At 54.4% G+C, this 17,208-nt stretch overlaps 1 protein-coding gene across 1 annotated transcript; it reads left to right on the plus strand.

The window, feature by feature from the left end:
- The first annotated feature begins 560 nt into the window (after nucleotides 1-560).
- On the plus strand, nucleotides 561-16,243 carry URM1 (ubiquitin related modifier 1). The gene is made up of 5 exons (XM_024762676.1): nucleotides 561-631; nucleotides 4,909-4,979; nucleotides 13,139-13,220; nucleotides 14,734-14,782; nucleotides 15,149-16,243. The coding sequence occupies exons 1-5, from the start codon at nucleotides 597-599 to the stop codon at nucleotides 15,215-15,217; spliced, it is 306 nt and encodes a 101-aa protein (XP_024618444.1). The 5' UTR covers nucleotides 561-596; the 3' UTR covers nucleotides 15,218-16,243.
- Nucleotides 16,244-17,208: the final 965 nt, after the last annotated feature.

Raw genomic sequence — 17,208 nt, forward strand, 5'->3', positions numbered from 1 at the left:
TTCCCCCACTAGACTGTGAGTGCCCTAGGGCTGGAACCTTGCCTATCCCGTTCACCCCCGCATCCATTAGCGCCAACCAAAATGCCAGGCACATGGAGGACATGCAATAAATATCTGTTGAATGAGTGCAATCCAAATCGACAGGACGGTTGGATTGCTAGTCGATGGCTCAGGAGAGAGATTTCTGGGCCGCAAATAAAGACTTGGGGGTCACTTATAATTCAAGACGAGTGGACGGGCTCGTCCAAGCGGTGTGCGGACTGAAGAGAACTGGTAACTAGTGCAAGATAAACTGTAACGTGGCTCACAGTCTCAGCACCAAGATGCCAAAGCTCTCCTCCGCTTAGCTGTGGCTCATGCCAGTCGCTGCCCGCCCTGGTTGTTTGAGCCCCATCCCTAAACTGCGGAAAAGCACCAAGTCAAACGCCCTCAACCGGGCCCACTATCCTCCAAGCTCAGCTCCCTGCTTCAGGCCTCCCTCCAATAGCTGAGCAGGAGCGTTTCCCTGGCACCGCCTCTTCCGTCCGCAGCAACCGGAAACGAGGCAGTAGCGTCGGAAGTTGAAGAGAGTTTCCTGTGAGCGCGGCTTCCTCAACATGGCAGCGCCCTTGTCAGTGCAGGTGGAGTTCGGGTGAGTCACAGAGCTGGGGCGCCGTGGGGATGGAATGAAGTCGTCGGGCTCGGAACTCCCCTCCCTCTGCCTTGGGGCCTGTCACGACCGAATCGCCGAGGCTCCCGGCGACTTCCTTGAGCTACGGCACCCGCCTCGGAGAGCTTGAGAGGTTCGGTCCGCCTGGGCCACGAGGCCGTATGTCCGGGAATAGAGGCGCACACCGGGGCGTGGAGGTGCGGTCTCGGCACTTCTCCGTACCCTGAGCCCTGCCAGACTCAAAAGGCTTGATGGTTAGCGGGCGGTCTCTCTACCTTCTTTGCAAACCCCGTTTTGGAGCAGGCCCGTGTGTCTGGTATCTGAGTTCCTCGGATCGCGAAGGAGCACCTCCAGCCCCTGATTTCTTTCTTCTGGCAGCAATTTCCGTTTACACGGTTCTTGGAGCCTTGTTTCTCGTGGGGGGTGTGGCCAAGACGAGATTCCTTTCCTCCCTTTCCCAAGATTTGGGGGTGTTGAACAGACCTGAACCCCTTTCAGTACATTCAGTAAACCTGCTACTCACCAGTCATATTACTGAGTGCCTCCTGCAGCTCCTGAGTCAGGTGGCGGTGCGGGGCTAAGGAAGGTAGGAGCACAGTGGAGGAGACTAACCCCGATGACAGTACAGTATGCACAGGATGGAAAGTGCAGGATTGGGGCACACACACCAATAACTGAAGAAACACAGAGGAGGGAGGAAGTCTCCTCAAGCCGCTATCTCCTGCCTCCTATAAACAGAAGGTTTTTCATCTGATTTCGGAGCTGAGAGAAACTGCAGAGGTTAGAGAGAAGGCAAAGAAGCTGAGACCCTAGGAGATGGGTGATATAATTTCCAGAGTCCCATGGAAAAGCTGGGACGAGATTTGTCTTTGTGTGTGAAGATAAACAAGACAAGGCTTATGTGAAAGGAAAAGTCCGGGATGGGAATCTAAAACCTCTGCCCGTAAATGCATTTCCTTCCATGGGATGCCCCCAGTTTCTTTCATGTTTCTCCTTCATTGTGTAGCCCATTCACCAGTCATTTATTGAGCGCCTACCATGTGCCAGGCGGTGAGCCAGGCACAGAGGATACAAAGATAAATAGAACTTTGTCCATGCCCTCCAGCGTTCAGCGTTTCTGGCCCTTGCAAGGGGGTAGTCTCATGAATGTTAACTGCATTTTAATTGATGATATTGTCTGGCCCCACGGGTCCAATTAGAACTATGTTTGTCTGGCCTCCTGACTGTATTGCTTTTCTGACCCTTTGTCCCGCTATGCCCACCCCCATAGCCTGGGGGTTCTAGGAGGATCCCTGCCGCTTTGACAGGCCTCAGCAGAGCTGAAGAGGGAGAAGCTGCAGATTGCCAGTGTTAAGGCTTATCTACAGCCGGCTTACCTGTCATGCTCACTGAGTCAGACATGGTGTTTGTTCCTCAGAAATGTCTTCCGTTTGCTAGGTTCTGTGCTGGCAGCAGTGGGGAAGTCACATGAGGAAGATATGGTCTTTGCCCTCCAGAGCTTACAGACTAGCTTGAGCACCCGTTTTCTGGTTTGAGCATCTCTCAGCCTCCCTTACCCCCAAGAGCAGTAGTGAACCCTGGCAAGGCAAGACAGCGTTCCCTTCACCCACCACCCCAGTGTCCCCTGAGAACTGCAGCTTCTCGGGAAGCAAGAATGCCCAATATGGGCTTCCCTGGTGGCGCAGTGGTTGAGAGTCCGCCTGCCGATGCAGGGGACGCGGGTTCGTGCCCCGGTCCGGGAAGATGCCACATGCCGCAGAGCGGCTGGGCCCGTGAGCCATGGCCGCTGAGCCTGCACGTCCGGAGCCTGTGCTCCGCAGCGGGAGAGGCCACAACAGTGAGAGGCCCACAAACCTCAAAAAAAAAAAAAAAAAGAATGCCCAATATGTATGCCAAGCCCAGATTCCTTCCCTCTTGGTCTCTGTCTCAATGCATGTTTTTGCCCCGGCCTTTCTTTCATTTCCTACGTCTCTTAGCAGACTTCCCTCATCCTTTATTCTGAACCTAAGTAGGTTTGCAAAGAAGCTGCCTTGCCCATCATTCTCTCCCTTGTGTCCCTCAGTGCTACCCCAATCCTTGAAGAGTCTGGGTTAGGCCTTTAGCTCTTTCCCCTGAGCACATATGGTCCCCTCAGCCCCACCAGCTCTGATAAACACTCTAGAAGGCCTCGCCCACCTTTCTCCCTCTTGTCCTTGGCCAGTTCTGCCGTCCTCATCTTGCCTCCTGAACAGAGCATTTTCTCAGGTCACAGAGGATGCAGAGTATGTAGTACAGATGTGAGATGCCCTCTTCTCCCTTTTCCTCCTCCTTTAGTCCGGGAGGTATTGGCAAAGGGAGGGAATGCAATTGAGGTCAGAGAAGAAGTGAGGGAAATGGGCATTTTCATTCATTCATCAAATATTTCTTGAGTGCCTGCTGTGTACCAGGCCAGCAGGTGGAGAGGAAATAAATACAAATAAAAATATATAAGGTAAAAAGATGAAGATAAACTAGAAAAAGTGAAGGCCATATTGGGAATGTCTGTACCAGTCACTGGTACCAACAGACACCTCCCACCGAGAACTGGGGAGCGGAGGAAAGACAGGTATCTTAGGTTGTAATGCCTTAATTGCGTTTGAATAGCAAATCCTCTAGAACATAAGAGTCTGGCCTTGGTTCTCTTCTGGGACCAAAACAGGCCCCTCCTGCCTCCCTGAATCACTCTAGAGGCTGGGCATGCACCTTCTTCCCCTCCAGATGTGCTGACAACAAAAATGTCAACCCCTCCCTCGAGGGCTAGTGAACCCAGCAGTGACAGGTCACTCTCTGAGCCAGACTGGTTCTTTATCCGCTTGTGAAGGGAAAAACAGCCCTGGCCTCTGAGCCTGGCACCACCAGGTTTGGCCAATCTGAGTTGTTTGCCTGGATCCCCGTGCTTCCAGTTCCCACTCCTCTGACCCCCAACTCCTGTCGCCCCTTGCCTGTCACCCTCCCCCACCCCAGCTGCTCCATGTGCCAGCCCCCACCCAGGAGAGAACGAGGCTCTTGGAAGGGGATAAATGGACGCTCTGTGCGGACTTGCAGCTGAAATGGCCCTGTGCACGACCACAGATGGGCCTCCTCTCCCCCTCCACATTTCTGCATCAACAAAGCATGACCTTGTTTGGATGACAGTCGCCCCATGTTTCCCCCATGACAATGCTTGCCTTGCCTTTGCCTCCCAGTGGACTGTCTCAGGACATCTCTGTTCTCTGAAATTGGGGAAGGGTGGTGGGGTGGGAGGCATCACATTCGTCAAAAGTCTGTTAAGGCCTTCTCAGTTAAGATCCATGTGAAGTCTGAGACGGGAATGGAGAGACCCAGGGGGAGGAGCAGTGTGGGGCACTGAAAGAGCCCAAGTGTCTGCATCCTGAGCCCTGGCTTCTGCACTTGGCTTTGAGCATCTCTGCTGTCCCAGTCTTCCCTTGGCCAGGTGTTGGCACACAGAAGTGAACCAGACTCTGCCCTCAGGGGGCTTCCTGACCTTTGGGGGAGTCTTGGTTGTTTCTGCGAGAAACCAGTTAGAATTCAAATCCTAGTTTAGCCACTGCCTGTCTGGCCTTGGACAAGTCACTGCTGGCCCCAGTCTGCTTCTCCACTGGTTGGAGTTAATAATACCCGCCTCCCTCCCGCCTTCCCTGGGATTCCCTGAAGATGAAATGAGAGGAATAATGTTGTAGCAAATGGCAGGGTTATTGCTAAGCCCAGTGGGGTCTCTTACCCTCCAGCACTGTGGTGTGCCCACCAGGCCAGCAGCGGGGGTGGGCGTGGGGCACAGGCCGGGAAATTTAAAAGCATCACCAAGCCAAAGGAAACCTCTAGATACGCGGGGTCTCTAGTGTGCCACGTGGTAGCTTCTCAGCATTTTTGCAGGTGGAAAGACTAAGGCTTCAGAAGATGAAGTCACGTGCCCAGGGCCTCGCCGTCAGGTGCAGGTAGAGCCTGGTCTCCATCTCAGAGCCCACAACTCCAAAGCCTGTGCTCTGCCCCTGTGCACTAAGGCAGAGGAATAAAAACAAGAATATGCAAATTTGGATACTTAAATATTAATAAAAATTGTTTCTCTCCTGCTTTACCACATCAGGAAGCCACATTTGAGACTTGACCTCTGGTACCCAGGGTGTTCCTGAACCTTGGTCTCTGCATCTCTTGGGCCTCTGGAGCCACCCTCCTCCTCAGTTTTCAGTCTCTGAGGCATTTGCAGGAGCTCACCCAGCTCTTTCTCTGGCCCTCCTTTGCAGAGGCGGTGCGGAGCTCCTGTTTGACGGTGTGAAGAAGCATCAGGTCACCTTGCCTGGACAGAAGGAACCCTGTGAGTATGGGCTTTCTGAGCCCCTCTCTGGGGGCCACTGGGCAGGAGCTGCTCCACAGGGTCACTCAGCCCTGTTCAAGTGAGAATGGGTAGAATTTCCCTGGCCAGTGAGGAGGAAGGAAGAGAGATCACCAAGTTGTTTCCGCATCCTCTCTGCAATCAGCCAGCTTTGTAGGGAGGAGATGGCCTAGCTTAGTCCTTACGAGCGCGGGTTCTCTATTCAGACAGACTTGAGTTTGTTTTGGTTTGGGTTTTTTTTGGCGAGCCACGCAGCTTGTGGGATGTCAGTTCCCCAACCAGCGATTGAATACAGACCATGGCAGTGAAAACCCGGAATCCTAACCACTAGGCCATCAGGGAACTCCTTGGACAGACTTGAGTTTGAATCCCCTTAGCCCCTTAGGCCAGTCACCTCACTTTTCTGAGCTTTAGTGTTCTTATCTGTGAAGTGGGGATGGTAATCCCTATATCTCAGGGTCAGAAGGTGTCAGCCAGCTGTACCATGCACTGGACGGCAACAGAGAGATGTCCTCATGAAGGAGGTAACCTTCGTCAAGAATGGAACAATGCAGACGGGCTTACGTGGTGGAAACAGGATTTGGATGAGAAGAAAAGCATCCGGCCAGAAAGGAGGTTAGAGGAGGGAGGTTGACTAAGGGAGACGGGGGTTTTTCCATGTGTTCATTCAAACACCTGTTCACCTTTCTTTAGCAAATGTGCACTGAGCACCTCCCATGCTGCAGACCATGTACCAGGCACTGGGGAGACAGACCCTGCCTTGAGACAGGGGGAGGGAGTGAGGAGTTGATTTCCAGAGGTCCAGCTGGGTAAATAGCGGTGTAACCTAGAGGCAGGGGCTGGACATTGCAACTGCGGAGGTGCTCTGCAGCCCTAGCAGTGGATCCTAGCAAGAGCAGAATGTTCAGAGACAAGAGCCCGTCTCACCTAGGGCTGAGATACTTCTGGGAAGAAGATGAAATCAGTTCTATGAGGAGGCAGGGGAATGAGGTTCCTGGAGGTGAGCAGTAGAAAATGGTCAGGTGAGGTTTGACAGGAGTCTTCTGGGGCTGGATGTGCATCTGCCAAGAGTCAGACAGTTACTGCCCCGATTCCCTGGCTACCAAGGCTGTTTCTGACCCTCCCTTGGGTTGGAGAGCAATGGCATAGGGCGGGTTTGTGTGCCACATTCAGAGGCCAGGGGACACTCACTAAGGGACAGAGGGCACTGCCCCCTGGAGCTGGGTGTGGGCATTAGGCTGGGGTTAAATGTCAAGACTGTGGGATTGTGTCCCTGGTGGGGGAAGACCCAAGATGATAAAGGCAATGGTTTCTTAGTTTGACAGATGGCTGTGCAGCCTTGGTAGAGAACAAGGGGCTCTCAGAAGCCTCTCAAAGATTCAGCCATAAAGACTTATCTGGGAAGTTATTAAAACATCACCAGTTATTATTTATTTCCCCCTGCTTTTGCTTGGCATGCAAGTCCCCGAGTTTAATCATTCCAGCCCCTTTCATTCATTCATTGGCACCAAGTGCCAGGCATGGAAGTAAGTACTTTATTCTTTCCTGTAATTGGCACACGTGTTTTTGAATGTCTCCTTTGTGCCAGGCACTGTACTAGTTGCTGGGTATTTGGTCGTAAGCGAAACAGATATGGTTCTTGCCCTAATGGAGCTTACAGAGTAATGGAAGTGGAGCCAGGCGGTGAAGAAGTAAACACGCAAACGCGTAACTGAACAAGTGGTCATCACTGGCATGAGGAGAACAAAAGGGTGCTTTGAATGAGACAACAGGGTGGTAAGGGAAGGCCTCTTTACAGAGGTGACCTTGAGGCTAAGGCCTGAGGAACGGAAAGAAGCCACCCTAATAAATTGGAGGGAGAGTAGAGATGCAGGGGGCCCACTCCAAGTACAGAGGACGGCACTTGTGAAGCCCCTGGGCAGAAGGCCTTGGGGTGGTCAAGGACCTGAAGGAAGGCCAGTGTTGTAAGGGGCACAGGCTGAGTGTGGCATGGTAGGCAAAGCCCCAGCTGGTTGTACCAATAATTGTCACAAATTCTTAGGTGGTAGCTATCATTATTATTCCCATTTTAAAAAGTGGAAACCCAAACCCAGAGCTGTCAAAAGTCTTACCCCAGGTCATGCTGTTATATAAATGGCAGAGCTGGGGTTCAGAAGCAGATGTCAGGGCCGCCGCCGTCCTTGCATGGTACCACTAACCCATTACCTTTTTTTTTTTTTTTTTTTTTGCGGTACGTGGGCCTCTCACTGTTGTGGCCTCTCCCGTTGCGGGGCACAGGCTCCGGACGCGCAGGCTCAGCGGCCATGGCTCACGGTCCCAGCCGCTCTGCGGCATGTGGGATTTTCCCAGACCGGGGCATGAACCCGTGTCCCCTGCATCGGCAGGCGGACTCTCAAGCACTGCGCCACCAGGGAAGCCCCAACCCATTACCATTTATCCCTAGAGGTTCCCTGAATCACATAACATCTCAAACGTGCGGTGTATTTTCCAGTTTTTACACTTTCTTTCATGCCTCCAACAGCTACTTATTTCAATTTTCATAATGAGCCCAGTATATATTATCTATCGACAAGGAAACCAAACCTCACAGAGAGAGAGAAAGAGAGTGACCTGTCCACAGTTACTCAAGTAGGGAGGCTGGGCTGAGACCCAGGTTTTGGATCCCCTGTCTACTGCTTAGGGGACAGGTGAGGGCCTATCCTTCCCACCCTGGAATAAAGAAAAGGAAGCAGGAGAGGCAAGCGGAAATGGCCCATGTGCTCAGTTTTGGACCCTTGGCTGTGGATCTCTACCTCTGGCTTCCATGTTTGCCCTTCTGTGCCCAGAGGTGTAAGTCACATCACAGCCACAGAGCTGGTTGGCAGCTACCAGGCCTCACCCTGGCACACGGAGCCCAACAGGAGGGCAGGGGCCTGGTGCCACTGGGAAAGTAACACTCTTCCCCCCCAAGCCCGTGCCCACATCTGCCATCTGGCAGCCTTCCCAGCCCAGGGGCTGCCACTTGGCCAAGCAGGTCTTGGAGACTCCAGCAGAGAAAATAGCAGCCATAAGATCATGGATTGTGACAAGGCTCACAAACAAGGGGACTAAACAGGGCCCTGGGTCCTGGGCCAGGGGAGAGCTTCCAACCCAGCCAACTTGGGAGAAGAGGCTGGGCAAGGCCAAAGTGGGTGAGATCGCAAGAGAGGAGCCCTGGCAGCACGTGATGGCACATTAGTTATTTCTGCAGGCCTCTTTTTTTTCCACCTGTAAAATGGGAAGTTGGGCTGGATTTAGTCTGGAGTGAGCTGGTTATCTGTTTGACATCTGCAGTTTGGAAAAGTTGCTTCCAGATCTAAGTATATGGTTCTGGGAAACAGGGTGCACTGATCCAAGTTGCGTGTGCAGGGGAAAGGGGGGTGGGTCTTAACCACCACCTCCATGGAATAGGCCTTGAGTGGCCAAGGTTGGGAGGCACCCACCAGCTTTGGGCACTGGCCACCGAGAGCTGGCTTTTATGCCTCAAGGATCCCTTCAACACAAGGCTCGCAGCCCATGGTTGGTCAGTGGCCTGAAGCGAACCCAAAACCTCGGCCGTCCCAATGTGGGCATTACCTGCCTTGGCCCCCAGGAAGAGACTCGTCTGCCTCACCTTTCCCTGCCCCTCTGCCGTGCCATTGTATTAAAGGGGGGCTGGTGCGGGAGGCAGGGCTGGCTAGGGAGCTCCCAGGCGCTTTAAACTGCTTAGCATGCATTTCACAGCCTCTCTGGGGCCAGCTGTTCCTTTCTCTGCTCTGGGGCCTGTTTGCTGATCCCCTCCCCACCACCCTCCTCTCCCCCCAACCACTCTCAGTCCCTGTGCAAAATTGCTTTTGAAAAGATCCACTTTCTGCTTAATTAAACAATGAGGAGCGTCCCCACGCACATCTGTAAACCTCCTTCTGAGGCCAGTTTAGCCCACAAACTGCTCCATTCTTACCCCCATTCACTTGTAAATGGACCCTCTGATGTTCCCTCTACCCTCTCTTGTCTTTTACTCCCCCCATCCCAGCTCTTTCTTCTCCCCTTTCAACTAAGGCCTGGGGTGGGCTCCCAGAAGAGCCCTGTCCTGGAGCCTGGTGGACTTGGTGGGGACAGGAGCGGCTTAACCTGTGGAAGAGAAGACGTAGGGGATCCGTCTCTCCCAAGTCTGCATGGTGTGGGGAAGCGGAGCCACATTTGTTGGCGTGGTCCCCAGGACTAGCCAGGCTCGGTAGGTGGGAGGGACAGGAAGCCAGATTTCTGGTTGGGAGAAAAGCTCTCCCCGGAGGCCTTCAAGAAGAGGCTGGATGAGGGTCCACCGCAGCCGGGATGCAATATCAGATGAGACCAGAGAGCTAGGACACCACGGGAGCCCTGCCACAGTGGGTGGCTATTGTCCCCAGACAAGGACAAATCCACTGGGGCACAGGATTCTGGTGGGACCCTTTGTAGGTGCTAAGAAGGGCATGTGTGGTGCCCCTTTCCCAGCAGCCTTTAGGAGAAGGTTCTGGCAGCCCACAGGATAAGCAATCCTGAGCCACTGCGGGCAAATGTGCATTTGTCTGGTCTGTTTGACACTGCTGGGCCTGCTGCTGGCATTAGGAGTTTGGATTATTATCCTCATTTGTTAGAGGATAACCCTGAGACTTAGGTCAAGTGATATCCCACCCAGGGCCATCTAGTGCACGGCCCAGGGCCTTCCGGCTCCAGAACCCGAGCTCTTAACCCCTCTGCCGTTGGAGCAGTAGCTCCCATCACTTGCTCTTCCCCCAGTAGGCAGGCCAGGTCCCAAGGCTTCCTGCACTGGAAACCTTACACTGGGGTGCTCATCTCCCTGCCCTGGGCTGCCTGCCCTCAGAGTGTGATTCCTTCCACCTGGGTTGTCCAGGGAGCATCTTAGGAGTTTGAAAATCTAAAGTGCCACTCTCCCAATGCCCCCATTCTCTCATTCCCTCTCCAGGTCTGATAGAAAGGTAGTGGATCCCACAGAAAACCCCAGCCAGTCCCAGCAGTGTCTGTTCAATAGTTCACTGTACCTCACCCTCCAGAGCTTCCTAAGCATGTCCTCGAGGTGCCAGGCCCCTGGGCAGAGCATGTGGAAGCTTAGGGCAGCAAGAGAGATTAAAGGGTACAGGTTCTTCCTCTGGCTCGTAGAAGAATTACAGCATCGCTATGCCAGGCACAGTGCCAAGAGCTTTATGTGGACCATCTTATTTGAGCCTCACAGCAACACTATGAGGCATGCTTACAGTTCCCATTTGACGAGGAAGGAAGCTCAAGAGAATTCCTTGCCCAAGGTCATATAACCAGGAAGTGATGGAGTTGAACTCAGACCCAGGGCTGAGTCCCATTCTTAACCAGTCCTCCTCCCCCGCTCCGCCCACAGTTGTCCGTGTGCTCAGTAAACGTCTCAGGGGCGTTTTGTGTGAGAGATTCCCTGCTGCATGCTGGGGCTCACACTCAGGAAATACCCCTGGGGCTCCCGAGGAGGGAGAGGCCTCTTGCCAAGCAGCCCCTTCTCAAGGTCCACACATGCCCTGCATAGTCCAGCCCTGGCTACCTCTCTGGCCTTGTCTCAGGCTGATCTTCTGGCCTTCTCTGTTCTGTTACCGTGAACCTGCCAACTCCAGCCTGCCTCAGGTCTTCCCATATGTTCTTCCTTCTGTCTGGCACACTCCCGCATCCCACGCTTCTCATCCTTCAGGCCTCAGCTTCAGTGTTAATATCCTCAGGGGAGCCCTTCCTGATCCCACACAAAGGAGAGGGCGTTTGTCACGACTAATTAAGTAATGTCTGTCTCCCCTGCTGGCCTCTTAGCTCCATGAGGGTAGGCTCTGTGTCCGCCTTACTCTCCGCCGTCTCCCTGGCACCTGGCACGTAGTAGCTGCTCAGTAAATATTTGTCTTGTGAGTGATTGCGTGGGATCCCACGAGGGAAGCCACCATCGGTAGCAGTGGGAAGGCAGAAGGACACAGAGGGGGAAGGTGCAAGTGAGATTCCCCAGAGCCATCCCCGAGCCACCAGCCCCTGACTCTGCTTAACCCTTCCTCCTCCCCTGGGCGCCTTTGGAAGCTGACCATCTGGCTTAGAGGCTATTTGCATATTGTCTGGGCCTCGGCAAGCCTAGCACGATGTCCCTGGGGGTGTGTTTCAGGCTAGGCAGAGTGGCCCTTGCAGCCTGCGAAGGGAGTCGGGAGTTCCACCTCTCCCCACCTCCAAATCCAGGCATGGGGGAACAATACGGGTGGTGATGCGGTGGCCTCACCATGGTAACAGGCTATCAAGAATGTGGGCAGGCCTGGGGGGCGCAGAGGAGGGAGGGAATGACCTCAGCAAAGAGAAGCATCATGATAAATGAGCCAGCACCCACAGCAGACTCCCCCCAAGCCCACCCCTTGGGGCCTCCACGATGGTGCCATCACTTGGATGACCCCGACATGACCATTAGTCCTCCCCACCACCCCCAGCCTACGAGAGTGGAGCAGAAATCCCCTCTCGGAGGGAGCCAGGGCTGCCACCCAACTGGGTCCTGGTTCTGAACAGGCCAGTGGGGGCTGTGGAGGTGCAGCTGGTGGCCCTCAGGCCAGGCACTGCCCAGTCCCTCAGTGCCTCTGCGCACACAGGCACAACCCCGCCTGCCGGGGCTGGTTGATGAATGTGTCAGACCCCGGCGGCTCTATCGAGCGGCCACAAGATGTATGGGCTGGCGGCCCACCAGACAGTGCCAAGATGGAGGCCAAGGGGAAACCTCTGAAACCCAGGCCTCTGGGAGGAACCCAGCCAGGAGTCTAAATGGACTGCAGCTAGTTGGAGGCAACACTCCCTGTCCCCTGCCCGCTCCAGGGACCGTGAAGACTCCCATCTGCTTTGTTTAAAAATAGGAGTTAAAATTGAAAGGCGCAGTCTCAGTCTGTGGACACTTTGCCCATGGCCCTGTGCTCTACTGGCGTACGATCCAGGGAAGCTGGCACAGAGCAGAGTGAACCAGTCCATCCAGGGTGCAGCCTGCCTGAGTGCCTTAAAACCCTGCCCAAGGCTGGTGCTGTGTGTGACACGCGCTGGGCCTCTCCTTAATTGGCAGCCTTTCCCTCGCCTGCGTGCCAGGAGTCCACCTTCAGTTAGGGAAACCAAGGCACTGCTTGGACCCTTCTCCAGCTTAGTCCCTGAGCTTTGTCTCAGGCACGGACCTAGGACAGAGACCCCTCTGAGACGTTGACTCAGGATGGGGATGGCTAACCTCCAGCCCTCTGCTGGCTTCTCAGAGACTAGCTGTCATCTCAGCTAGTCTCTGAGAAGGCTACTCCTGCAGCCTCAGGGATGCTCTGTTTGAGCCGTAGATTGTTGAGAGCCATAGCCTTCGAGGAGGTGATAGAGCCAGGTTTCAGTGTGCTGTGGCCTGGGACCTGGCTCCCAGAAAAGGAGAGAAGGCCTGGGAGACAGGTGGCTCTGAGCCTCCAGATGATGTACTGAGCTTGGTGGCTGTCCCAGAACCACAGAGGCAGATCGCAGTGTCTAGCTGAGCAGGAGAGGCCCTTTCGACCCTGAACCTCTTCCCTCTTCAGGGTGGCCGCCCCTGGCCTGGAGGGCTCTGTGAAGGGGGAGTAGAGGGGCAGTGATTTGTCAGCGTCTCCGGCTGGTGAAGGATCCTTCTCTCCTTCTGTCAGAGGAAATTAAATGATGTTATCGGCACAGCAATTGTTTTTCTTCCCTGACAAAGGGAAATATATGCAGACCTTCCAAGAGCAAAGCCGAATGCTCCCCATCTGGGACTGGCTGGGGAGATAAAGGTGGAGGGGCTCTCCCAGAAGCCTACCCATGGTGGTTTCAGACCATCTTCAAGGGCTAGTGGGTGGAGGTCTGTCTCTCAACCCTTTCAGACGTGACCATTCCTCTTGCTGTCTGCCTTGCATCCCCATTGCCTCTTCTTCAAGCTTTCAGCAGTGCCAGATGCCACTTTTCTCTGAAGACCTCTCCAGGTCCATTTCCTCACCTTGGGAATCCACTAGTTCAGGGGCCATGACAGCCCGGCCTAAAAGAGGCCCTCTCAGCCCCATATTCACTTCCTCCTGGTCCAGGCAAGGCCCTGAGGGCCAGGAATCATTTGGATTTGACATTAGTTTGTTTTGTGCCTTCTTCTCCAGGGGACATCCGGAACCTCCTTGTCTGGATCAAGAAGAACTTGCTAAAAGAGCGGCCAGAGTTGTTCATCCGGGGAGACAGCGTGTGAGTCCCTTTCTCCCTTCCCTGAGGAGGGCAGGTGAAGGGAAGGCAGTTTGAGCCCCTGTTCTTGGTTCAAGCACAGCCTCCTCTGGGTCTTGTTCTCCCTTTATCCTCCTCTTAGCCCTCCAAGGAAAAGGCTGCCTCTGTCCAGCTCTGTTGAAGTTTATTTTCAGTTTTCTTGTTACCACATTGGACTGTTGGGGGTTTTTTTCAAAACCTGGGTCAGGAGACTGGTAAATTTATCAAAAAACTTAGATTCCACCTTCTGCTTGCCACAAACTTGCTGTGGAACCTTGGGCAAGTTACTTCACTTCTCTGGGCCTCAGCTACTTTCTCCATACAGACATTACTGAGGAAAAGATGCTACCCAAGCGCTCTCTCATCGCTTGACAACCTAGGACAGTGTTCTCCCATGGAACTTCCTGTGACGATAGAAATGTTCTCTATCTGTGCTGTCCAGTACGGTAGCTACTAGGCACATGATGATATTGAACCCTTGAAATGTGGCTAGTGTGACTGAGGAAGTAAGTGTTCAGTGTTACTTAAATGGAATTTAAATTTAAATGTGGCTTGTAGATACCGGGCTGGACAGTGCAGGTCTAGGATTACAGGGAGTCACTGCATGTGTGTGCACACACACGCACATTCATGCTCACTGGGGACACCCCTAGCCCAGCCCAAAGCTTCTGTATCTGTCCCAGGCCCGGCTTAGCCTCCTAGGAAAAGATCCAGGTTCCATGTGCCATGAAATCACTATACTCCTACAACAAGGCCAGCCTGATATGTCACAGAAGTGGCCAGGGCATTTGTGGGACTTGTTCATCTGCCTCGAAGCAGAGGTTCACCAGTAGGCCCTGGGGGCTAGGGCTGCCATCCAGCCTGTGGCTCAGGTCATGGTCCAACAGTCGTGGAGGTCACCTCCAAGGACAGCAATGCTCTTTGGGTCATTGCCAGCAGGAACCAGGCTAAGGTACCTGTCCAAATATCGGCCTGCCCTGCCTTACTCCAGGCAGGGCTGCTCTCAGGCCTTCAGGGGCTTGGGGCCACTAGCAGGTTTCCCTGATTCAGAAAAGCCAAGGTAGCCTCCTCTCCAGGACGCGCATGCGGGAGGCCTAGGACAGTGAGGTTAGACCCCTGGAAAGATAGGCTGCTACCAGTGGTTCCCATGCTAGACCCTGGCAAGCAAGCACCTCACACGCATCATCCCACTTCATCCTCCCGCAGAGCTCGTGAGGAAGGCACTGTGATTTACCCTGTTTTCAGATGAAGAAACTGATGCTCAGGGCAACAAAATGACCTGCCCGAGGTCTGGGAGGTGGCAGTGGAATTTGCACCTGTGTTGCATCTGGCCCTCAGACTTTCCTATTGCCTCCATTCCCTGGGAGAACTTTAATGGGGACCCTCGAGAGAAAAGGCTCCCACCACACTCCTGCGGCCCAAATGTCTAAGCCTCTGCCCCTGCCCCAGCCAGCTCCCGCCCTTCACGCCCTGCTACTCACCACCATCTTTCCCACAGGCGGCCAGGGATTCTGGTGCTGATTAACGATGCCGACTGGGAACTGCTGGTCAGTACCTCGGGGGACAGCCCTCCCTCAACCACTCCCCTCACTGCTTTGGTAGGAAAGCCTTGGGCCTCTCATGAGACACACATAGGGTGGCTATGTAATCCTCTGTCCCAATCTGGCCTCCAGACTGAGGCTACTTGAGTCTCCCACCCCAAGTGAGGAAGGAATGGGTAGCTGGGGGAAGTGATGAGCTCTGCTCCACCCTGGAGATTTGCTAGTAGTTAATGTATAGTGTACCCGTTTTTTTTCTGGTAGATCCTATCTTTTTCTCCCAGAGCAGCCAGGCTCCCCCTCTTTCCCTCTCAACACCTGGGGAGAAACTGGAAAAGTGCCCTTGACGGTCTTCTTATTTCTCTTCTGGACCAGGGTGAGCTGGACTACCAGCTTCAGGACCAGGACAGCATCCTCTTCATATCCACGCTGCACGGCGGCTAAGGGCCCTTCTCTGTGCCTGGGCCCCCTTGGGGTGGGGAGAACAGAACAATCAGACATCCCCTTGGGCCCTGCTTCCAGATCTCCCTGTCTCCCTTGGCTGCTTTCTTCCCTACTCTGTCCCCTGAGCTCCCTCCAGGCAGGGAAAAGAGGCCAGGTGCTAAAAATGAGCCTTTCTCAGGCACGTGAGCAGGGGAAGGCAGGCAGGCGGGCAGGCGCCCGAGCCCAGCACTCCCTCTCCCAGCAGCTGAGGTGGGGGAGGGTGCCCCTCAGTTTGTCAGGAGTGGAGGGGTCTGTGCGGCCAGGTGACCCGGCAGCTCTCTACTCCTGTGTCTCAGTCTAAACACTGAGTGGCCGCTGACGAGGCACTCCAGCTCCTGGGCCGTGGTGCCTTCCTGGGGGAAGATGAATGAACCTGAATAGCTGATGGCAGGCCCCTCCCTTCTCAAAGATTGGAGGGGTCTCCGCCTCAGTTTCCCCATCTGGACAGCAGAGGGCTCTGCCTGTCCCCCACTGATATCATTGTGGAGCCCCAGCTGGGGTCCCCTATTCAGTGCTGCCCCCCCCACAGCAGCTGCTCTTCCAGCCGCACCCTTCCTCCTGCTCCCCCACCCACAGTGCTTGACCCTGGCTGGCCTCCCCCCACACAGGCCACCAGATGGGCTCCTGAGACGCTCCTCCCGGCAAGAGGCTGCCAGCGTGCAGCTCATTCTGCTGAGTGGGGAGAGAAGGAGGGTGTCGGCTAAAGCTTGGACTGGCAGATAGAGGCTTGGGGGGTCAATGTGCCTCAGTTTCCTCCTCAACAACAACTGAATTTTTATAGTATCTGAAAACTGGGGAGATACTTGATGGCACAAATGTACACTTGATCTCCTCTCTCTCCTCCTGCAGGAAGCAGGATGGGGGCAGGCAGCACCTGGTAGGCAGGATGGTTCACCCCTCCTCCCTCCATCCCTTCTGGAAGTCTTGGGGCCTCAGTGCCTGCAACAGCTGGCCTTGGGCAAATAAAAGACTAGGTTGTTTACTGGCCTTGCCTGGAACTTCGTCCTTAGAAACCGGTGGCACCCCACACTTCCCCCAGCCGTGGTCTCTGGTCCAACCTCTGTCTTCAGCCTAGGGCTTTCAGAACTTCCCTTCACCCGAGAAGAGAGCAGGGGTTGCAAGCCAGACTATCCAGACTCCGAGAAAGGGTGATAGGACGGGCCATCTGGAGAAGGGGTGGCAGAGCCGGTCTGTGCTGACCAGCGTGCGTCCCGAGATACTTCCCTACCCGTCTGTCCGAGGCCAGGCTTTGTCCCACCAGCTGCAGCCAGCGGCCTCAGGACGGAGGAGGCATAGATAAGACTGCAGAGCCCCACTTCCCATGACCTGGAGGAAAAGCTTTGTTTGCTGGAGGGAGACCTCAAAAAAAAAAAAAAAAAAATTAGGGCATTAACATCATCCCGCCCCCAAACTTTGCTTTCCATTAAATGTTAATAATTTAAGGTGGAATTTCTCTCACTCTGGAGACGAAAGTGCCAAATGGTTGTCCTAACAGTGTTGGCGGTGGTGTGTGCACATCATTCTCAAGGCTTTGTGGGCAGACGACCCCGGGCTGGTGAGCTGCTCTCCAGCACCACCGCAGGTGGAGGCCCCCTGGGTATGTGTGTGTGTGGGAGTGGCCATGTTGAGGTTACATTATGGGTGCAGGTGCTGTCTAGGGAGAGGCTGTATGACCAGCCCGCACTAGGTGCTGAGATCAGGGTCTGCATGTTAGGGAACAGGGTAAGGGACAGCCTCACTTGAAGGATCCACCTGTCCCGGTTCTTGTAACCTGGAAGTGCCTTCCTGCCTCCAGCCCCGCTGAGCTTCGGAGTGCCCCTGTATCCACCCCCGCAGGATTCCAAGTCCTGGGAACTGGGCGAGAGGAATCCTTTCCTGCCTGCACTGGGGAGAGGACGGGTGAAAACGGGATATCCCTTCCTCCACAGCGTGCCAGTTAATGCTGAGGAGCA

This window comes from Neophocaena asiaeorientalis, unplaced genomic scaffold (genome assembly GCF_003031525.2).
Source record: "Neophocaena asiaeorientalis asiaeorientalis breed wild unplaced genomic scaffold, Neophocaena_asiaeorientalis_V1.1 scaffold78, whole genome shotgun sequence".
Lineage (NCBI taxonomy): Eukaryota > Metazoa > Chordata > Mammalia > Artiodactyla > Phocoenidae > Neophocaena > Neophocaena asiaeorientalis.